General features: G+C 45.0%; 1 protein-coding gene across 1 annotated transcript in view; it reads left to right on the forward strand.

The window, feature by feature from the left end:
• The first annotated feature begins 9,579 nt into the window (after nt 1–9,579).
• CARHSP1 (calcium regulated heat stable protein 1) overlaps nt 9,580–24,415 on the forward strand; it is a 57,057-nt gene continuing 42,221 nt past the window's right edge. Inside the window, 2 exon segments of the mRNA XM_073362479.1 lie at nt 9,580–9,716; nt 9,718–9,830. Of these exon segments, the coding sequence (XP_073218580.1) occupies nt 9,580–9,716; nt 9,718–9,830 (250 nt within the window).

The raw sequence follows: 24,415 nt of genomic DNA on the forward strand, positions 1-24,415 counted from the left end.
CCCTTTCCCCCACCTCTTCCTGTCCCTGCTCCTCCTCCTCTCCCCCTGAGTCTCCTGCATGCTGCTGAACAGCTGATTGTGGTGGGTGGGAAGGGGCTGATCGGCAGGGCCTGCCAATGGGCATGACAGCTGGGGATGAGGGGGAGGAGCTGCCAGTTTCCTGTGGGTGCTCCACCCCAGAGCACCCATTGAGTCGGTGCCTATGATTCTGCACCAGCTGAATTGCTGGTTGAATTGTTCCTTTGTGCTCTCAAGGTGGCTGGTGTACAGCTTCAAAGCCAGGGAAGCATGGGGTACCCGGTCCACCAGGATGATTATTGGCATTTCAACATTGCCAATGGTAATCCAGCGGTTGGGAAAGAAAGTACCTGCTTGTAGCTTTCTGAACAGTTCTGTATTCTTAAAGATGTGAGTATCAAGCACCTTCCCTGACCAGCCCATACTGATGTTGGAGAAGCATCCCCAGTGGCAAGATGTTCTGTTGCCAAATCGGGATATTTGTGCTGTCTATTGCTCCACCACAGTTCAAGAACCCCATTGCTGCATATCTATCCACTATGTTCTGCACATTGCCAAGAGTCACTGTCTGTGTAGCAGGAGGTGATTAATGGCCCTACACACTTGCATCACAATAGCCCCCGTGGTGGATTTCCTGATTCCAAATTCATTCCAGACTGACCAGTAGCAATCTGGCATTGGAAGTTACCACAGTGCAATTACCACTCGCTTCTCCGCTGTCAATGAAGCTCTCACTTTTGGTGTCTGGAGGACTGGGTGAGCTCAGCGCACAGATCCAGGAATGTGGCCAGAAGTTATGTAGCTTTTGGTACTATGTGATCCTACCAGTCAGTGTTCGCTTCTTGGGCTCAGAAGCGAAGCGCCACCATCTGCAACTGCTCCATGAATGCCACCAACAACCTTGAACTGGTTCTCGCTATGTCCAACAGCAATCCGTCCTCCAAGGAATCGTCATGTTCTCCACTCATTCATTTCCTCTTGTGGCTTTGCAAACACTCCAGGATCATGCATCCTGTGGTTGCATTGCTCATGATAATAGTGTAGAGCTGTGCAGGCTCTATGCTGCTGTCAGGGATAGCAGACAGTGAGAAGGGTTGTGCAGCTTTGTGGGTCTTTGGGGGGAAAAAAGGCATGAAAAAATTATGGGATACAGATAACATTATGGAATGGAGACAGTTGCAAACTGGGATGTTAGCCCTATGTTCCCATTCATCCCTGAGTGACTTGCTTAGGCCCCATCATGCATTGCCAGAACTTCCCAAAAGACGGTGTGCTCAATGGCGGTGAGTTGCACAATGAGATACCTACCTAGGGTGCCCCACACTGTGCATCAGTAAACTCCTGGTGAGTATGTGCACCACCAACACAAGGAGCCAAGTATACATGCACACAAGCAATGTACTAACTGTGGCAGCTGTATGCTGGGTTGCCAACCCTCCAGAATTAAAGATTAATCTCTAATTAAAGATTATGTCATGTGATGAAATCTCCAAGAATTCGTCCAACCAAAGTTGGCAACCCTAGTGTGTGCCAATGTAACTCGAGTTGACATAATTTTGTCACGTAGACATGGCCTCAGTCTTTCATTACAATGGATGGAACTGGGAGACATATTGGAAATGAGAAGGAAAGGCTATGGGACAAGCAGTTAAAGGGCAGAATGAGGGGAATGTAAACTGAAAGCAAGGAAAGAAACAGAACCTGTTTAAGGTCAGACATGACAATTGTCATCATTTCGTGCCTGTCTCTCTGGAAGCCACAATCAGAAGTTCCCCATCATTGCCTCAATTGATACCAATTTCACCAGGGATTGGGAATTGCCTTTCCAGAAATAAAAATGTAGTACTTTGGGTGGAGGTAAAGTGTTGGTTATGATCTTTAGAGCCCTAAATAGCATGGGACCAGCCTACCTGAGGGATCCCCTCTCTCCCCGTGTCATAGTACTATAGTTGTGGGCAGCAGGGGTGCCAGAGCTGGATCCCCCTTGTATAAAAGAGAGGTGGAATGACTAGAGGGCATCTCCTGTGAGGGCTCCAGGACTCTGGATCTTTTTCCCCACCTCCTCATCCAAAATATTCCAAATATGGTGACCTTTCAGGCATGCTGCAAAAGACATTGAGAGGGCTTGGGGAGAGACTGAGGGTTGAAATGATCACTTTAATGTTGCTGAGACTTCATTGAGGTGTTAATGGTATCAGTGTGCCTAGAGCCTGGGAAAGGCATTTTTTAAATTATTTTTAAATAAAAATGAATATTCAAAGATTATTTGCTACCACAATTAGCATTTCCTTTACTGTACTGGGCCACACACCCTAACTCCACTCTTTAACACCCTATGTGAGGGACATCTGAAATTATAATTTGTTTTCTTTATGAACACCAGTGTTTTCATGTTTTCCCTGATCTTGCTGCTATAACTCATCAGAGAAGAGCAGAGGGCTATTCACTTCCTACACTTATGTAAACTGAGTGGAATTAAACTAAAGTGTAATTCAAATAACAGGTGACTAAGATAATGTGGGCACACAGTGATTTAGTTGTTTATTTGAAAAATTTGAGCTTATAAAATGTGGTGCCTATGTCTCTCTCTCTGGTTATATGGTAAACAGCTTTTAACAGGATGTGGAACATATGTTGAGGTTTGATATGAAAGATGGCATATGGTGATTCTGTACTATGCTATTATTGATTTGCATAAAGAATGGTGGCATTTAGTAATGAAGGGTGAAATCCACCCTCATGTAAAGAACCAGTAAAAATCCTACCTACTACTTGAGACCTGTTTAGAGGACTTACGTGGTCTTGTGCTAGCACCGTGCATAGGGGCATTTTTCGCCCAATCTTAATGAGATCCAGCCCATTATCCAATTTTTCCCCCCAGTCCAAGTGATGAAAACACAGCGGATGAAATTCCATTCTCTGCACATTTTAAATGAATGAAAAGCTTCACATCAGTATCCATGGTGCTGTGCTATTGAATGTGTGTTCTTGAGAAATTACAGGCCCCATCCCTAAGTAGCTTGCAGACTGATAGAGAAGTGGCCACAAAGCATAACATAAAACAAAGTAGACAGAGAATAACGGATGGTCACTATAGCAGGCACATGTTATGGAATAAGATCACAAGATCATCCTTCCTCCTGTGGTCTGTTACCTAATGCTGGTTATGGTAGAACAAGGATCTGCAGCCCTAGGACATCAGAAAAACATGGCAATGGGTATTTGTAAATTCGTGGACCAACTCCCCAGCCAGTGCACAATAAAGCTAATATCAATGGCAGAATTTCAACCCCTTTCTTCAGGGTTTTCTTCATTGAACAAAACAATTCAGTGCCAACTCTACCCAGCTCCAAGCTTTCCTAGATGACACTGTTCCTTCTTGAAACCCAAGTCCTGCTTCCTGGTCTTCCCTAACAACTAACCACATTAAAGCTTCCCTGGAGGGATCTTTTACCAGACCTTCCACCTGGTTCGTGCATAGAGATTCCTCCTTCCCTTGACCCTACATCTTCCTTTTATAGGAAATGCTGACTCTGTTCTGTCACATGACCTGACTTGCCCAATTAGCCACGGCCTTGAAATAGAGGGCTTGGGCACACGTATTTGCCCCAGGACCAGTGCCCTGCCGCAAAGTGTTGTGTTCAGTTCATTTTAGGGATGGTCCTTGCTCTCTTGAAGAATCAGCATACTGTTATCAAAGGTGCTGTTGCTTTCAGTAGACATGTTCCCTAAATAAAGGTGTGCATGGAATAATGGCAGGCTGGGCAGGGATAGGTTGGATTGCTCTCCAGGGATAATGCTACCACAGTGATCTCAAGAGCGGGGTCCCTGAGACATCCAAAGAAATCGTTTGGATCTGAAGGAAGCAGCAGGGGCTAAAAAATAAGGAACTAGTCTCAGAGTCAGGAGGCCAGGGTTTTATTCCCAGCTTTGCCACTGTCTTGCTCTGTAACCATAGGAAGTCACGTAATTGTTCTGTGCCTCAGTTTCCCCATTCGGAAAATGCAGGGTGTGATGATAATGCTCTCCCACCTTTACCATGAGTAAAAAGTGTGCTATAAAAATGTGATCCCAGTGTGACGAACCCTCACAATTAAATTGCCTAATGTGATTTGGCCCCTGGTGGAGCCAAATTCGATACAAGAAACTCCAGCCTTCACATTATTTCCAGCTTTGCCCAGGGGAGAAATGCCCTCTGTTTGGCTACCTCCTCCATTTCCCAGCCCTCTGGAGAAAACCAGTCAATCAGGGCTGCTGCAGGAGGCAGAAAGATCTCTCTCTCCTACCCTCAGGAGCGTGGAGGAGTTTTGGGGTAGTAGAGAGGGGATGGGGGGAGAGGAAGCAAAAAAGAGCCCAGCAGCTCTAGGCAGCCCAGCATCCTCCTCCTCCCCCCCTACATCCTCCCTCTATCCTTGCAACACCAGCTGGGAAGGAAGAGAGGGGCTGAACAATCATTGGAGCTGCAGGAGGAGCAGAGGTGTGCCGAGGGGCCAGGGGCTGATATGGGCTCGGAGGTGCAGAACTGATGTGGGAACATAATTAATTGCTAGGCTGGGGGCTGGGTAGATGTGGGGGTAGGTGGTGGGGATACAGAATCAATGAATTAGACGTTTGGAGACAGAAAGATGTTGGAAGCTCTGCACCATCTGGCAGCCTGGGAGAGCTGGTGCAGCAGGGGCCATGTGCACGCTCATGCACACAGACATGCTGGGGTAGCCAGGGGGAGTTATAAAATCCAAAGGCAGACCAAAAACATGAGAGAAATTTGGGTCTAAAAATTAGGTTTGGGTTTTTTTGTTTTAAATCTCATGATTTGGAGATGGGGGGTGACTCCTGGTTTTTGAAAGTTTTAGAGTGGCAATTCTATGATTCAAGCCCATCAAAATCCTTGGGAGTTTCCATTGATATGAATAGGCTTTAGCTCAATGGATGTGCTTATTATTATTATCTTATATTATATTATATTGTGCTTAATATTATTATATTATTATTATTATTATTAATCATTATTATTATTATTTATTTGCTTTCCTTTCACCCTCCTCCTTCCCTAGAAACTAGTCCAATCACACAACCTAAAAGGATAGATGTGCAAGAATAAAATTAAAGCCTTAGGTAGGAAAACTCACAAGTCTCCATATTATGCCCCACTAAGCTGTAATATTTTTTGTGGAATAAGAACTCAGGGGCCAAAGGGACAAGATACCACTGATGATGGCTAATTTGCTCCCATGTAGTATTATTAATTTTCCCTCCTATTTCTTATTCAGGTCTAATGGTGAGTAATGTATATAACCAGAAGTTTTGGAATAACACAAACTGTTTATTTTTCCCAATGAGAGAAATAGCATTTGAGCTTATTTGGGGCAGTTTTAAGTATAATTTGCACACTGCTCTTAGTGCCTACTATTCCTTGTGTGGTTAGGAGTGACTAAATAAAACAAGCATATCATTTTTGCTCCTATAAACCAAACAGTTAACTTCGCAGTGATACTGAGACGTGCTTTGTCTGTTGTCTATAAATAGGAAAAGAAAAGGAAAGGAGACATTTCAAGCCCTATCTACACTACAGCCTTGTATGGTTTCTAAAACCAGGACAGCATCAGCCAGTAAAACTGTATTAACTAAAAACATTAGTCCAACTGGATCCTGAAGACTGTCTGTTAAGCCAGCCAAGACTGTCACGTGCATGGAGCCTTTGGCCAAATTCAGAGGCTGACGTGACTGTGGGCATAAGTTGGTGAGAAATCTGGCATTCAGTAGATAGGAGTGTGACTCGTATTGATTCTGTAGGGTCCAAATTCATTCCCTGGAATAAGTGAGTACAGTTCCCTTTGGCTTAAGTCAACCTCTAACTGTTGGGGGTTAGGAAAAGAATGTCCCTGATGGCATAACTCCATAACTGCCTACTGCAGTGTTTCGTTCACCTTTCTCTGAAGCAGTCTATGCTGTGTGCTCTTGGCAATAGGATGGTGGACTAAGCAGACCACTGCTCTGGTCTGATCTAGTCTGGAAATCCCTGTGTTCCTACAAAACCCAGTTAGAGGTGCACCTGTTTATAGCAGGGGTTGAAGTTGGCCCTAGGAATGTTGGGGATGGTTGGTTAAAATATGGCTTTCCCATAAACTCTCTTGGTTCCTTTTCCTGCTACAGCTTCCTTTTTCTGCCCCTTTGCGGAGCAAATTACACAAGCCTTGAACAGCCACTGAATGCCAAATCAGTGGATGTTACACTACTACAAATCACTTACATATTTTCTGACTCACACATAGTTGATGTGTAACTTACACCACAGCTGAATTTCTTATCGTGGCAATCAGACAAAAAAGATCAATTAGGTTATTTGGCCCATTCCCTGCCAGTGGAGGGTTAGTTCCGAATACATTTTCTATTGCTTTGTCCACCCTCAGGATGTCTTTCCTATTACTCAGCCTAAGTTTTCCTTTTCTTATTCATTTATCCAATTACATCACATGCTTTTCTTTCAGTAAATTGAAGCATTAATTAAATATTAGTTATTATTCTTTGCAGACCAAATGTACTCAGTGGTGCCTGAGCTCAGACGGTTCTCGCGTTCTGGTTGTTACTAATATAAAAGATTCTTTGTTTTGTCTGGCATGTTTTGTTTGTCTTTTACAAGACTCTGTGTTTGCACAGAAAAAATAGTTAAAAAGAAAGATCTCAAGATATTAACAATATTTGTGTAGAGTGAAAAGTAGCAAATTCCGTTTGTGTGTCATTGGGCCAAATCTTCCCTTGTGTAACTCCCTACAAGTTACTGAAGTTATGCCAGGGATGAATTTGGCCCTTTTTGTTTTAGTGAAAATTCTGGTATTTTACAGCATGGCCTTTCAGTCCTACAGTTGTTCTGGAACTTGATGCTAGTACATTTAACACTTGTGTATTGCAGATGCATACCATAGCCCAGATCCTGCAAACACTTAAGCACGTGCTTCACTTCAATCAGGTGAGTAAAATAATAGGATGGCCTTCAAGTTCAGTATATGTGTGAGCATTTGCAGGACTGGGGTTCACCTTAACCACAATTTAAACACGTTGGTACAGAGAAGATGGTGCCCCATTTAAGTGGTCTCTGATGGTCTGTTCAGGGCATGAAGGGCTTTTAAAAGTTACAGAAGAATTTTGTTTTCCTGAGTCTCTTAGAATTAGTGATTTCCAGCTTGTGTGCTGTTCTCTAGTACCAGCAATTAAATATGCACTAGCTGAGGATTGCAGAGATCACACAGTAGAAGCGTATAAAAACATTTAATAACAGTGGTAATTTGAATACAGAAAATCCTATTGAATTTGTGTTGCAACTACTTTTAAGCAGTGCGTTTTTATTGCCTTTTGCTATGAAACATTTGCTTCTTGCTCAGAGCCCTTCATTAACCTGTGGACTTTGCATTGTAATTGCATGCCTGGCCCAGTGCTATTGTTGCTAATTTTGGTTGGACGTATTCCTGGAGGTTTCATCACATGACATAATCTTTAATTAAAGATTAATATTTAATTCCTGGAGACTCCAGGACAACCCTGTAGGGTTGGAACCCTAGAAACTTCATTTCCAGAGGATGGGGGGTGGATGCATGAGGCACATAGAGAGCTTTATCCCTGATGCTGCAGTGCCTGGGTCCCCAGGAAGCTGAGAATAAATAAGGGCATGTCTACGCTACAAAATTAGATCAATCCCTAATTTGCATTGGCATACAGCCGCCGCAGTAATTACAACACTTGTGCATGTCTACACTCTGCTCCTTGGATCGCTGGTGCGTATCCTTACCAGGAGCACTTGCACTGATTGAACTGTCAGTGTGGGGCATTGTGGGATGGCTTCTGAAAGCCAGCAACAGTAGATATAAGCAACACAATGTTTACACTGACACTGCGTCGGCCTAACTACATTGACATTGACTGTTCTCACGGAGGTAGAGTAATGAAGTCAGTTCAGTGGGTGAGTTATGTCGGTGGGAGTGAAATTTTAGTGTACACACTCAGAACTTGTCAACACGTGTAATGCTGTAGTGTGGTTTATTCACAATTCTGAGTGACATAAAGTATGCTGAGAGAAACTTAGTAGTGTAGACACACAACCTTACATAGTTAGGTTGACATAAACTGCTTTGCATTGACCTAACTCCGTAGTGTAGACCAAGCTTGGGTCTACACTGAAACTACTACAGCAGCACAACTGAGGCTGCACCACTGTAGTGCTTCAGGATAGACACTACCTATGCTGATGGAAGGGGTTCAATCCGAGAAGTGGCAGAAGAATTCTTCCATCGGCCTAGTACTATCTTCACTGGGAGTTAGGTCAGCATAGCTACATCTCAGGGGCGCAGACCAGCCCTGCGTTAGGGGATCTCTTCATGCTTTGCCCTTGAGGGGAGCGAGCCAGGGTCTCAGGGTTTCCTTGACACTGGGGGCTGGTCTACACTAGAAAGTTATGTCGACCTAGCTATGTCGCTGAGAGACCTAGTTAAGGCGACCTAAGCCCCATCGTAGACAGCGCTAAGTTGACACATGAATTGTTCCTTCGACTTAGCTACCACCTCTCAAGGGTGTGGATTTACTACAGCCACTTACAAGTAAGGCCTTGTCTACACTAAAGGGAAAAGTCGATCTAAGCTACACCATTTGAGTTACGTAAATAGAGTAACTCAAATCGACGTAGCTCAGATCTACTTATTGCGGGGTCCATACTATGCGATGTCGACGGGAGACGCTCTCCCGTTGACTCCCCTTACTTTTCTCGATCAGGTGGAGTACAGGAGTGGATGGCAGAGCGATCAGCGGCCGATTTAGCGAGTCTTCACTAGATACCACGAGCGCTGCAAGTGTAGACAAGCCTTAAGTGCTCTACACTGCTGCCTTGGCGTTTCTAGTGTAGACACACCCCACCACAAGCCAAACACTTTGTCTCCGGAGTCCAGAACTTTCTAAACTGCCCACAGCAGTATGAGGACAGCTCCTTGGGGAGCAGGGTTTTCAAGCCATTTGGCAGAAGGGCTGGTGTATTCTTGGGTGTATTCAAACTGTGAGCAGACCCAGCACTTAGGGCTCCCCCAGCCTGAGGCTTGGCAAAATTCACTTTTTAATTTTTTTTATCATTCTGACGGATAATATCAACATTTATTTTTAAGCATTGTTAATTTTTATCCATTTAAATTTCCACAATTGCGGGAATTTCCGGTGGGCGGGGAGGTAGTGGGCTCAGCCCATCGGGAGCTCTCAGCCAATAATTAGTTAATGACAGTAGATCCTGCCATTCAAAACAATGAAAGCTTTGTACCTGGGAAAACGCAAATTGTCAGAAAGCACAGTGCAAATACCTCTCAATCAAACTGGAGTAAGTTCTCCAGCTTTTTTCTTCCTTTGCTTGTCTGTAAATGTTGATGATTCGTGATGGAAATATTTTTTTCATGGGGCTTGGGGGATGTACAGTAAAATCCCCGTTTACTCATAAAAATCGAGTCCTTCCAAGCCTTACCCATTGTGCATGCAACCCCGAGCGCCGGCCCCCTTCCCTGCCGGCCTCCCAGCCTCCTCCTCCCCTGCTGCATGCCCCCAGCACCGCCCCTCCACGGTCCATGTCCCCCGGCCGGGGGCCCCAGCTCCTCCGCGCGTAGCCCTGTCCCCGCCCCGTGCGATTGTCTCCAGCTAGGGGGTGGCTCCCGCTTTCAGCCCTGCCCACCTCACCCCCCCGCAGGCGGCGCAGGCACCGGGCGAGCCGTTTGGCCCCTGGAGTTACAGAAGCTGCGGCCGCCGGAGCCTGCTGCACAGCGAGCGAGCGAGAGAAGTTGCCCTGGAAGGTGGGTGGGCCGGGTGCATGCGGACTGCAGCCACATGCAGCGGGGGGGGGAGGAGGAGGAGGAGGAGTGCAGGGGGCGCAAACGTACGGGGCCACCAAAGCAACTTGCACGGGAGACGGGGGAGCCTGGCCGCGAGGGGATAGTCCCATGCGCGGGGGGGCAGGCATGCAGGTTGTTGCAAGTTAAGCGGCATGCACCTGGAGCTGGCAGAGTTCACGCTGCCGTGGTTGCCCGGGCGGTAGAGGGGTGGGGCAGGGTATTGCTACAGGTTGCAGCTGGCTCTCCTGCGAAGCCATCCTCGAGGGGCAGGGGAGGCGGTGCAGGCAGGTTTCAGAGTAACAGCCCTGTCAGTCTGTATTCGCAAAAAGAAAAGTACTCCTTTTCTTGGTGCAAGCAGCGTGTGCTAGCCGGAGTGAGACATCCGGTTGTAACAATGGGTTGCTTTGCAAGTGGCTCTAAAGTAGAAAGCAGAACTCGGGGAACTCTCCGATGCTCCCCTTCTACTTTGCGTCCCCCGCAAGCCCCCAGTCTCTGGCGCGCTCCAGAGGCTGCCCCGTATGGCCTCGGTTGTGCCTCCTTTGCTGCTCCGGAGGAGCCCAAAGTGAAGTGCGTGTGCAGCCGGGAGGCTCAGTAAACAGAAAGCCTGGGAGGGGACTGTGCATTCCCCACCCAATGGCTGAAAGAAGAGATCTGGCTGTGTGTGGTTGGGTTGGGAGCCAAGTAGTGGAGCCACCTCACGCTTTCCCCTTGGCTGATGGCTGATGCTCTTGCTTTAGAATCAGCTCGATGGGGCAAATCCTCTCTCTTCCCTCCGACCCCCCTTTTTCTCCACGCTTCTCCATTCACTTCTGAAGGGTGCCTTTTACATGACTGCCACGAACGCAGACTACCCGAATCCGGTGGCATACAAACTGATTTCTTCACCTTCATACCTGCCAGCATTTGAAAGCTATCAATAAGGACACGTGGGGAAGAAAAATGGAGACCTCCTTTTAACTGCTGAAATTCATTGGAGCGGGAGGGCTTTTTGGCTGGATGGAATAGGGCAAATGACAGATCTGTTGCTTAGTAGAGGCTGTCCATGCTAAACGGGGGCAGTTAGTATAGAAGGTTTGAAAAGGTCCTTTCATTTCAGTTTTGTGTGTGTACTGTAGCAGATTTGTACTTATAGAGGGTCTATAATTAGCATATTTGGTGACTGGACTTTTAAGTGCTGCCTGGGGGAAAAAATTAGGTTTGGGTCTGGGCTCGCTCCTAACACTCACTGAAGGGGGAATCACAGAGGTTTCATCATCTCTCTCATTCCACTGAATTTACTGTAACAAGAGGGAATTCAATCTGAAGACCGGTGTTGGCTCTGTAAACCTTTTTGGAATGCACATTTTTTCCCTTGCAAACTGTGAATATATAATTATTCCACGCAAAGGAAAACATTTACTGCAGTAAACATAAATTTAGGCAATGCATGAGAAAGAAGAGCCCAGAAGACAAGCTCTTCACATAGGAAGGAAAAAAACAACAACCCTTCTTACATTATTCTGGACTTTGTAGGATAGACAGGAAAAAACAATAAAGTGCACAAAGTCTTTTATGTTGTCTTTTCACAGGGACAGTTGCACATTTCAAATAATAACAGTATTTCTTGTATTAATTAGCACCTCAGATTATTAAAGCTGGGAAAAAAACTAAGTCTAATTTACTTTGTTTTTTATGCTGTCCGTTCACACTTTGCTTAGCTCTCAACAATGAAAACAGACCAAGTGCACTAAGTTTCACTTTTGGGTTCAGTTGCTGCAAAATATGTGTTGCAAATACTACTGGGAGTGGATGTCAGTTTGTTTTTTTCCCTACAGTGTTTCTATAGGAATTTACAAAACTAATGCTAAGGAATGTTATTTACAAAACTTTATTTGGGGCTAGATATGATCTCTTTAAAAAGAGAGGGTGAACAGTTGTGTTTAAATCGAGACTGTTTCAAATGATACTCTGGACACTTATTGTTTGTGAAGTTGAGTTTTTAACTGTCTGTTTTAGCTTAAATCATCTCTCTTATTTTTATATTCTTCCATTTGGCAGATATATTTATATCTCTTTCTCCAGCATTTTATTAATAATGGAGGTTGGCTCACCGTAGGTCTGATTTAAGCCTGATTCCTGTGTAGCTGTTGTGATGGTAGCATTGAAATATGCCATGAAGCACTCAGATTTGGATCAGAGGATTTACCTGCGGGCTCTTATTTTTCATCCTAGCAAAGTGCTATATTACCTTGGCCAAATACTGTATAAAATTTGGCTGCCCAAATGAATTTTGGCTTGTAGTATTTATTAATTAATTTATGCTAGCACCAAGAGGCCCTGATCAAGATTGTGGCCTCATTTCTTTTAGGAGTTGTACACGTGTGGAAGTAGACATGGTCTCTGCACTTACAAGCTTACAGTCAGAAATATGTTCTAACGTATATTGTAGGACAAAAAGAATCTGAAAGTTCAAATGTACTCAGAGCCTCCAATACCTATTGAAGTCAATGGGAGTCTTTCCATTGACTTGCAGGGGTTCTCACAACACATTTTTTGGTGGCCTCAGAGTGTAGTCACTAACTCTTGCTGGAGGCCGCACTGAAACTTTTTCCTAAAAAACTTAATTAACTTTAGGAAAAACAAATAGATATGCATGTGTACACATCCAGATTATTGCAGTTTATTTATGTAGGGTTTTTTTGCAGACTCAGTAATTAAAATAATGCTGTGAAAAGTGATATTTATATGTTTGTTAATATCATTTTTCACAGCAAGTCCTGGCAAGTTAAGACTTGGATGGAGGGGCCAGAGGTGAGACAGCAGGGGCCAGGGAGGATTGATGGAGGAGTGGGGGGGTGAGGCAGCAAAGGCCAGGGGTGATGGATGGATGCGGGGCCCCGCCACCGTGTGTTCGGAGATGTGGGTTGGTGCCTGGGTTTGGGGGTCGGTGCCCTGGGCCGGGGATCAGCACCCACTGCCACACAGCCGAGGGTCAGCACCCGGAGCCAGCACCTGCTGCTGTGTGACTGGGGCTTGGGGTCCGCGCCCGTTGCTGCACAGCTGGGGCTAGGAGTCCGTGTCCTGGGCCAGCACCCACTGGAGCCAGCTGTTGCGCGACCAGGACTGGAGGTTGGTGTCCAGGGCCAGCACCTGCTGGTGCCCGCTGCTGCATGGCGGGGCTGGGGATCTGCGCCTGGGGCTGGGGATCGGCACCCATGGCCAGCACTTGCCGGAACCCAGGGTTGATATCCAAGAACAGTGCCCAAGATCAATGGCCAGGGCTGGGGGTTGGAGCACATGGCCGGGGGTTGGCTGCCGCACGGCCAGGGCTAGGGGTTGGCATCTGGAGCCAGCACTGGGGATCTGCACCCAGGGCCAGCAGCTGCTGGAGCTCAGGGTCGGCGCCTGGGACTAAGTGACTAGGGCTGGGGGTCTGAGTGCACGGATGGGGGTCAGCACCTGGGGCCAGCAGGACTGGGGATCAGCGCCATGCAGCCAGAGCCAGGGATTGGAGCCCACCACTGCATGGCCAGGGGTTGGAGTCTGAAGCCCATCCTGGAGCCTAGTCTGCAGCCAGGCTCCCTAAGTCCCCGCCGCCCAACCACCCCAGGCTGAAGTCCGAGCCCCACTAACCCCCTCTGTTCTCCCCCAGGTAGAGAACTGACCTTGCTCCTTCAGCGTTGTGCCCCACCTGTGTCCGCAGATTGGCACATCCAGGAGCAACAGGCAGGGAGTGGGATGGGCTGATGCTTTGCCCCAGGAAGCTGTCGTGGCTGCAGGGAAACCCGTTGGTGGCTGCATTTGAGAAATGGTGCTTTAGTGGCCTTTGGATCAGGTTCTTGTGTATGACACCAAAGATACCTGCTGTCAAACACCTATAGACATGTGTTTGAAATGTGTTCGAAAGAGATGATATCTCCCTTGCAGTCTGTACTAATTTCTGGGTACTTCAGTACTGGAAATTTGTAGATAACGTGGAATGAACTGGGGGAAGAGAAACCAGAATGATTAAAGAGTTGGAGGGCTTGATTTCTGAGAGAAGATTAAAAGAACTATGGGGGAGGGATAGCTCAGTGGTTTGAGCATTGGCCTGCTAAATCCAGGGTTGTGAGTTCAATCCTTGAGGGGGGCAATTTAGGGATTTGGGGCAAAAATTGGGGATTGATCCTGCTTTGAACAGGGGGTTGGACTAGATGACCTCCTGAGGTCCCTTCCAACCGCGATAATCTATGATCTAAACATGGATATATTGGTCAAATGGCCACTAACTTAGTTAGTTAGGCAGGGGGAAGTGAGGACATGGTAGTGTACAATATTTGGAAGTAGAAGCATCTTCCGGGAAAGAGGGAAATGTAATCACGATAGTCCAGTAGATTAAAGCTACGTATAATATAGCTTGTTAAGGGGTTTGGGTCCTTCATGATGAAAGATGCTACAAATGTAGCATGATCATGGGTGAAATTACATCTTAAATACCAGGAAGAATCTCCTGACAGATAGCTAGATTGATTACTGTGGAATAGTCTTTGAAGGAAAGTGGTGGAAGCCCTTTTTAAGGTTGGGGAAATCCTGAAAAGAATAACTTTCAGAGGAAGCCAATGGGTTTTTACCTTGGAAATCTAGCTCTGCAGATATTTTGGATTTCAGTCAGGAAAGCTGAGGAGTAATCCAGGATCTGCCACTCATCCAATCTGCGTATGATTGGATGCCTGCTTGAAACTCAGTGGGGGACTGGAACTGAATGGGGGGCCAGCATTCGTCAGCTTTTCACTTATTATAGAACCAGAAAGAGACTTCTAGCAAGAAGACTGGCCACCGTCCGCCCATGAGGTTGGAACAGCAGGTGTTGGGCCACACAGCGGTGTGCAGATCATGTCCAATTGATCTGTTAGCCACCAGAAAGTGCAGGAAGTTGATAAGTTCGTGTAAGAAAAAGGAAACAAAAGGCTATGTGTGTTCTTCTAGAAGGTGATAGGTTTTTTTAAAAAAGTAAACTGTTTACTTCTCCCGCGGGTCTGTTGTGTAAAATAAAAGGACGATCAAATACTCTATAGAGAAATGGAGGATAGATAATGGTGATTTGGTGTAGAATCATAGAACCATAGGGTTAGATGGGACTGCAAGGGTCATCCAGTCTCATCACCTGACAAAATTTAGGATTTGTTGTGTCTAAACCATCCAAGACAGATGGCTATCCTGACTCCTTTTGAAAACCTCCAGTGAAGGAGCTTCCTGGACTTCCTTAGGCAGTTTGTTCCATTTTCCTACCGTTCTTGCAGTTAGGAAGTTTTTCCTGGGATTTAATCTAAATCACTGTGTTGTAGTTTGAACCCATTGTCTCTTGTCCTGCCCTCTGTGGCAAGAGAGAACAGTTTTTCTCTATGCCTGATTAGTCTCTCTCAAACTGCACTAGTAAAGCCAAAGAGAGGAATTACATGAGTTCATCCAAGTAATTACCATCTCTTCTGTTTCAGTGCAGAAAAAGAGGGTTTCCTAAAAAGGTTCCAAAGAGTTGTTTTGTTTTGTATTGCCTACCTCCGTATAATATTGTCTTTTCATCATGTCCAAGGCAGCCCTCTGGGAAGACAAGTTATCTTCATTTCCTCAGACTTCTAAACTGTCCTCACTTCATTTCTTTTTATTACTCTATGGTAGGATTGTCTCTTGAGGGTCACAGAGGGTAATTCAAAGCTGAGGTTGATGCTGTAGTAGGTTTGAATTGTTTTCTTGTTCAGATCTGTAATTCCATTGCTTTAAGTTGACCTCTGCTAGCTGGGTAATGGATTTGTAATTTTCTCTCAATGCTCTTTTTCATTTTCATACTCTGTGTGTGCAGATTTGTGGTATCTGATGTCTGACTTATGCCACCAAGAATAACATTAAATGAGGCAAGAGAGAACCTTCATTCACCCCATGGTTCTTGTTCAAACATTGTTGAGGCCTCACGGCTTTTGGAACATTAATTCCTACAGCATGATCTCTGCTTTATGTGAATGAGGAAGTATCCTGGCAGAAAGATTGTGACGTGACTCTTCATAAACAAGCATATGCAGTATCACGTTAAAGGAAAACTTCACCCATTTTTCTCAGCTCAGTAGTATGAAAATTCACACATTAAGAAGCAATTCATGAGGGATGAAATTCATCCCAGAGCAGAGAGTAAGGCCCTATACTTAAATGTGATCAGAAAAGTGTGTGTGTGTGACAGAGAGAGAGAGTATGTGAGAAAATTGGTTTGTGCTCTCTTTGTCTCTTTGATGTATAAAGAAGGCCTGAAATGTGGTTTTTTCATATATATGAAAATTATATGGAATATATAAAAATTATACTTGGGTTGTCCCCCCCCCCTCCAGGAATGTGAGACATGTCAAATCATATCTTCCCTGTTTTTGCTGTAGGGTTTATTGGTGACTCAGAGTGGGAGCTTTCTCAGAGCTAACTGAAGGGGTAGGGTTTAAATAGCCTGAATAAAAATTACTTCCCATCTCAGTTAATCAAGGTTCACTTTAATGGTTTCTCTGATGTTGTCATAATTCTACTAGTTCTTCATTCACTCATAGTCTTCCAGGAAAAACAGATTAGACGACCGGAATTTCTAATGCCAAAAAAACAAAACAAAACCAAAAAAAGCCCCAAAAAATCCAAGCAGGGGAAGAGATGTTGGGAGGTGGTAGTGGAGGTAGGGGAAACTTTCCCAGCCTCCGTCACACATCACAAAGAAACAAAAGAGTCACAGACGCCATTTTCTGTTCCTTTGCAAATCATCAGTGAGCCCTGCGCTCAAGTGGGATGTTTAGGGCCATTGTGCTGCTTCTCCTGCATGGGGATGAATAAAAATGAATATGGATAAACCGAAATAACAAATCCCTTTTAATAACAATTGCCATTTCTGAATCTTGTGTCAGGAAGTGACACCAGCCGTGTTAGAATACAGCATTAAGAGCCTGTAAGCCAGTTTCCAACCTGTGTTAATAATGTAACGGGCATAGGGGAATTAATGTTAAGATACGCTACATTAGCCATTGTTTGAATATTGGACATTTTATGCTAATCTAGCAGTCTGCCCTGGATTCTGCCCTTGTGAGGGGGAAACCCTGCTGGCCGGGGGAAAGTGCTCTGAAAATGCCTGCATCTTCCAGCGCTTCTTGAAGGCACACCAGGGGGCATGGTGTGCCTTCAAGATGATCTGAGCTTATACAGCCAGTCCCGCTAGGTTGCTTAGTGAACTCCCCCCAAACACACACGTGTGCCGGACAGCATGACTGATTTAGGAGCTGAGGCTCCTCCTTCAGAGTTGCATGGAACCCTTTGTCTGAGACGGGTAGGTGCTGTGGGAAAGCAAGTTAACGTTGCAGCTAGTGACACCAACTCCCCTGTGGATTTCCATTGGGAAAGATGCTGAATTCAGAGAGGAGCATATCACCTAGGGGATCTGATTTCCAGTCCTCCCAGACTGATGTGGAGAGACATCCAGGGACCATGTTGGATTGGCTCTGCTACTCAGATCGCTGTGTGTGCTTCGGGTGCTCTGCACTGGGCCACAGAGGAAAGTAATAGGACCTTAAGTGTTCAATTTAAAACACTAAACATTATAGTAGGAACTAGAATAGTCTATTATTTTGGGCTTTGACGTTGCTGGTGCCCAAAAGACATCCCAGTGCAGACATGGCCGAGGCAATTAGGACTTTTAATTGTCCACCAATGGCAGAAACTGTGGAGAGTGTAGTGTAGACAGAAGTCCACCTTTCTTACCATAGTCCTCTAGCCCTGCTCTGTGTAGAAATGTCTGAGTCCCCTTTTCAGGACACCTCCATCAATGGAGAATTGAGGTCCAGGTGCCTTGTTATCAGAAGGTCCTGTCTGTAACTAAACTTGAACAAATATGCATCAGATGGCATACTGTGAATCCCCTGCTCCCCCTGGTCAGCAGCAGTTACCTGCACAAGTTCTCCTGTTAACAACAAATGCTCCACAGTGAGAAGAAGAGGTTGGTAACCAGGTCCAGTGTTTGCTCGTACATTTCTCTTGATCAATGAACTTTTAGGCAGCTGGTCTGAAGAAAATGGAGGCATTTTTCCTTTAGAGGGAGGTATGTGTTGAGTTGTGGAAATGACTCCATCCCCTTTAACCCAAAGCCCCATGTCTTGCTTCCAGAAGTGTTGTTTTTCTTCAGGTCTATGTATTTTCTGACACTGCTGCAGTTTCAGATAACATCCAGACAAGGAGTGTATTGTGTCCAGGAAACATTAGCGCTTGACCTTCCAGTTTACTTCAAAGTTTGCTTCTCTGTGTGCTACTGTGTTCACCAGAACCTAAGCAATAGGCAGAGTGAATAAGTCATGCTGCTGACAAAGCAAGTAATGAAGCAAAATGTTCTATCTAGATACTAATATAGGCCTTATCACCACAGTAGCTGGGCTCCTGCCTTCTTGGAAGTGGTGATAGGTGGTTTTCCTGGGCTGATGTGTGCATGCATGCTTGGTTGTTTCAAAAAACTGCTTAGAGGAAGTTGCTATGCTCTCAGGTACTTGATGAGAATGGAATAATCATCATATCTGAAGGCCATGTAAGAGTTGTAATCAACACTTAGAAATGCAACCTTGGCCGTTAGGCATTTTCTTTCCACAGATGCTTGTCCATGAAGCAGTTGTTGAAGTGTAAACAAATATGATTCAGTCTTTTCTGACCAAGAGCAGGATGACAATGCCAGTCAGCATAAGCATGGGAACTAGGGGCATGGTGGGTGCTGCAGAACCCGCAGGTTTTGTGTGGGATCCTGGCCACCGACCCCACACCCAGGGTCCCGGTGCTGCTGGCCCCAGGCCCTGAGCTCTGCTCCTGGCCCCGTGCCCGGGGTCCTGGCTGATGCCAGCCCTGCACCTGTGGCTCTCCTCATGGCCTGGGGCTCTGCTTTGGGGAGAGGGGGCACGGAAAGGGGTAAGGGCGGTGCAAAGTAAAAAGCTTGGGGACCACTGGCTTTCAGCACCCTCGCTGTAAAAAGTGTTCCAGCACCACTGCCAGTCAGCACTGCTCAAAAAAGTATCCAGGCCTGTATGCCCTGCTAACAGCCAGCTAGTAAGAGGGAATGTGATCTGCTTTTTAGGTTTTGTCTTGAGAATGGTCAGTTACTTCTTATTTCAGATGGTACTTAGAGCAAATCTGTCAATAACGATTATGAAATAGGGCACAAGGCCTTTCCAAAGTGCTAGGTAGATAATGGTAGATGAAGGATTTTTGTTATAGAAAGGAGGCATGAAATACTGGTTAAGTAGAAGACTCCCAAGTTGGAAGATGGGTTCTGTTCCTGGCTTTGCCATTGATTTGTGTGGAGAAAGTGTGTCTGAGAAGTGACCCTGAAAGCGACATTGTAGGGTTCCATGGTTACTCATTCTCATGACTTCGAAATAGTGCTGATGAAGAAAAAGGAGGGCAGCACAAGATTTGGTGTGGACTATAGACAATGAAATGAAGTTGTTTTAAAGCAGGGATCAGCAACCTTTGGCATCCGGCCTGTCAGGGAAATCCACTGGCAGGCCGGGAAGGTTTGTTTACCTGCAGCGTCCGCAGGTTCAGCCGATCGCAGCTCCCACTGCCTGCGGTTCGCCGTTCCAGGCCAATGGGGGCTGTAGGAAGCGGCGGCCAGCACGCCCCTCGGCCCACACCGCTTCCCGCAGCCTCCATTGGCCTGGAACAGCTAACTGTGGCCAGTGGGAGCTGCGATCGGCCGAACCTGCAGATGTTGCAGGTAAACAAACTGGCCTGGTCCGCCAGAGGATTTCCCTAACAGGCCACGTGCCAAAGGTTGCCGATCCCTGTTTTAAAGGATTCTTACCTTTTCCCGGAATAGATGATACCCTACAGAAGCAGGTTCTATCTGGTTTTCCACACTGGACCTTAAAAGTGAATATTGGCAAGTGGAAGTGGATCCAAAAGACAGGGAAAGGACCTTTTGTCTTAATGCCAGCCCTGGAAGTCACGGTGGATTTTCAAAGTCCAACCAAGAGTTTGCCATTCCCACATCATCATAACAAAAGTACAATGCCCCTAGCCCTCCACACCCATTCTCAGTTGACCCCAGGCACTAGCATAATAAACACAAATGATACTTATGCCCTTGTTGACTTCTGCCAGTTCCATTGCTTCTACTAGGTTTACACCAAATTGGTGTAACTTTTGGTCCTGAAATTGGAACTTAGTTGATGTGAAGAGGTAATAGAATCCAGATTCACACCCATAGCTGTTGAGCTCACGATAAAATTGTATTTGCTCACTATTTGGCTCTGAGCCCATCTGTAGAGCTGGTCTGCAGAGTAGAGGTGCTGGTTTTGCACTGTTGCTTTTCAGAGTAAAGCTACTCTCACTTTTCTGTGCCTCAGGCCAGGTGTACATTATGGGCGCGACAGTGGCAAAGTTATTGCACTGTAGCTATGCCACTGCAGTGCCATAGTGTGGATGCGTCCTACACAATGGAAAAGGTTTTTCCACCTTCTCGAGTGACAGTGGCTAGGTTGATGGCAGCATTCTTCTGTCAACCTAGCTGTGCCTATGCCATGGGTGAGGTTAGCATACTGGGCTTTGGGTAAAATGGGAATAATAAGTTATCTTTTAAGGCTTAATTAATTGTTGTGTTAAAACATTTTTGAGCCTCGCTAGAAGATACTATAGAAGTCCAAGGTATTATACTTGTGTTTTTCAGACTGCCAGCCGGATGATCATTTAGTAGGATTAGTCTAACTTGCACTCTACAAAGGGTTAAAATGCTATCTGAAATGACTCCTGCCCCTCAGGCTGTTGTAGAGCTTGTGGTTTATGGGTATGTTGCCTCAGCCTACTACTGCTTTGTGCAGCCACAAATCTTGCTTATGCCATGTACTGATTTTTATTTTAATCAGTGTGGGAAAACAGAATTTGTTTACTGACCCTACTTGCTGTAGTATTAATTGTGCTATCAAGGCCTGGTTGGGAAGGGATCTAATTGGACAGAAGGTAAAGTGGCTACATTCTCTGTAATACAGGTAGTTGGTCATGTATACATTTGCAGAGGAAACAGTTTTGTGGCATTTGAATGTTAAATAGCACTTGTCCTATATATCTTAGCTAAATTAACTGAGAAGTTTTGCGTGAGACTCTAAACGTTTTATTTTGTATTAAAGTTGATTAAGCCCTTACCTTGAAATGATGCATAAGTGCTTTCGTATATTAAATTAGTCACTATTAGAAGTGTGACAGATGTTCTTGTTCAGAGCGTGAAAATCCAATTGTATCTAGTGTTTCTGGTCCTGGGAAAAATCTGAATGTGAATCTATGTGAGCAGACTTGAGTCTAAGGGCAGACAGCTCTGCTGCCTTTGCTGCTGCAGGGTGAAATTGACAAGACTTGGTTCAGTTTCACTTTGCTGTTGCTTTGGGAAGCCCTGGATGTATCAGCCTGAGCAGAGACCAGAGCTGGTCCCTAGGGAGTAAGATTCAGAAGTAACAAGAACTTTCCATCTTTACAGCCAGATTACAAGAGAAAGATATGCACCTTCAATTGATGCAATTGTCCGCTGGCACAGCAAAGAGTATACACATTACTTCTCTCAGTCCGATTGGCAGCAAGTTTATTTTCAACCTGATCCCAATCTGTTTCATACACAAGGAGAGTAACGAGACAAGAACTGTGGCTTGACTGAAAGGAAATATAAAGCATGTTATATAAAGTATCATTAGCATGTTGACAACAAACACTCTAGCTCCAAACAGGTGTTATGTCTCCCAAGTGCTGTACAAACGCCAACTAATCCCCAAAACACCACTATGAAGTAGGTAGATATCATCCCAGTTGTATAGATGGGGACACTGAGGCACAGAGGTGAAATGACTTACAGAGGCCAGTACTGTGAAGCATTGTCAGATTCAGGATTACAGTTCAGTAGTTTCTGGCTCCCTCTCCCAAACTTGATCTGCTATCTTATGCTGTTCTCATTTAGGTTTAGTTTTTCAGTTTGTTTGTTTTGTGGCCTAACTTTGACTCTGAGTTTTTAATATGGTTCTGTTGTTGTGCTCTGATTGCTTGGCATTTGCTAAACTTTCAGGTGTTTGACTACAGGTTAGGGTAAAATGCCTCTGGGGTTGCAGTAGCTAGAGTAAGAGAGTAGTATTTATAAAATCCTATTGTCATTGCTCAATAAATCTGCCTTTTTGCCATGTTTACTATAAAAATTACTGTGGGCCCTGAAGTGGTTTAAAAATTGAAATATATTAATCCTGCCACTCTCTCCTGATTACTGCAACTGCTGATTTGGTTTCATAATTTTGTTTTTGAAAGTACAGATTCCCAGTCTTCAGTTCGATTGCTTAGGAGAGCTGTTCCATTATATATAAGGTGCGTGCAGTAGTTTAAATTATTCAGCAGTCTAAAATTCATTTAATTGATTAATAGGGGACGAGTTTCCAGAGTGATACCTGAACCACATCTTCTGTCAGAGCGTTAACTTGGTGAGGATACTATGAGATTTCTTTTTTCTTGTCTATTCTCTTTTTTAGAAATACTTCAGCAGGAGAATCCCTTACAGGAGCAGAGGAAACTAAGCACTACTGTGCAAAGATGCAGTGCTGACCATCTCCTGCTACTGAAGGTCTTCTGTGGTGTGGTAGAAGGAGGAGCAGACCCTAAGGCCATGTCTACACTACAGCCTATGTCAGCAAAACATATGTCGCTCAGGGGTGTGAATATTCCATCCCCCTGAGTGATATAAGTTTCTCCAGCATAAGTGATAGTTTGTACAGCACTGTGCCAGCAGGAGAGCTTCTCTGGCCGACATAGCTACTGCTGCTCGTTGAGGTGGTGTTGTTTTGTTGACTGGAGAGCTCTCTCCCATTGGCATAGAGCAGCTACACAGGAGATCTTACAGCAGTGCAGCTGCATTGGTGTAGACATGTGCTAATATACAAAATGGAAGAGATGCACAGAGATGGGGAGAAAAGCAGAGAAAAGTAGCCATTAAATGGGCTGCTAGCGCTTCCCTGTTAGAACTCTGGTATCCCCCCTCTCTCCCTGCTTTGAGAGTGTGTATGGAAAATCTGCTCCTTTTGTCTGATGCTAATGGAATTTAAATAAGCCTGAGAAATTTGTCAGTTAGTGCAGGTTAAGTAGGTGTGTCATTATGTGGTGGGGGTTTTTTTATTTGTTTTTTGGTCAGGGGAGATGTGGGAAGAGACACTAAATTTTATGCATGTGGAGTATGGTTCTAATACTTTGTTGTGGTAGAATATCTACCATGGTCTTGAAAAGCTTGTTTAGGGACTAATCGATTTTCTGGGAGGTAGGGAGAGTTTGACAGATCAAAGACATTTCTTCCACCTTCTTCCTTCCTCCCCAGAAACTGAGAATTCTACTCCTTCTTCTCTACAGAAATTGAGAATTTGTCATTTACTAAGATGATAGATAATTGGATCTTTGTGACTCATTAATTGATACATAAGTAGATTGGTAATGATGTCTCAGTCACAAACTTTAGATGGATTGGTTTTAGAGAGTCTGAATGTTGGATTAGACTCAGATTATTAGACTCAAATGTTTAGGTTGATTTATAGAATGACGAATATGAGACGCTGAGATGACAGGTGCATTATTGCAGGGAGAAGTATAGAAAAGAAAGGGAAAAGACTTTGGTAGCCTGAGGTTACTTCACAGCACCAGTGAGGGGATCAAGTTATTTGTATAATATGTAAGTAGCTGCTGGCATCGCACCACAGCACTTGTTTCTTGCTGAAACATTTGCAAGGAAAATGTCCTTATAGGATTAATCTTTCTGAATCTGTCTTTGACTAATCCAACAGGTATTTGTGCTGCATAAATACTTACAAATATAAACCTACACTTTTTAATATGATTTAATTTTTTATCGAAGACCTTAGTTGGGGAGGAAAGTTAGGGTATGTCTTCACTTAGGGGGACTATACTGGCATAGTATAGCCCTGTCATGTAAGTGCAGTCTATACCTCCCCGAATGATGTTGGCCATGTCAATTGGGAAGCACTCCTCTGTTGTCATAGCTGCGTCTACACTGGGGGTTATGGCGACATACCTATGTCAGTTGGGGTGGGTTTTTTTTTTCACACCCCTGACCGACACAGCTATGTTGATATAACTCTTTTAAGCGTAGACCAATACTTAGTTGTGTTTTAATTAGTTCTGATATGTCTGTAACCACTTACACCTGATGCTGGTGGTAACTGTAATTGGAAGGACCCAGAATTCCAAGTGGTTTGGGAAGTTTGGCACTTGGTAACTTAATAAAACTGTATTTTGGAGTGCTGATGGAGTGGTGTGAGAGAAGCCATCCATCCAGCTCTGTTCTGAACTGCATTGCCCGACCTTCATGTCTGAGAGCCTTGAGTGTAAGACTTCTGCAATGTTCAGTGTGTATGTGTTAGCAGTAATTGAGCTGGCTGGAGAGAGAGGAAAATGTGAGTGGATACTGGGCCCCAGTCCTACAACTGAAACCATGTGGACAGCCCCTTACACTCCTTGTGGAGCTCTGTTGACTTCCTTATGATTTTATATCGGAACAGGAATCTGTCCAC

This window comes from Lepidochelys kempii, chromosome 10 (assembly GCF_965140265.1).
Source record: "Lepidochelys kempii isolate rLepKem1 chromosome 10, rLepKem1.hap2, whole genome shotgun sequence".
NCBI lineage: Eukaryota > Metazoa > Chordata > Testudines > Cheloniidae > Lepidochelys > Lepidochelys kempii.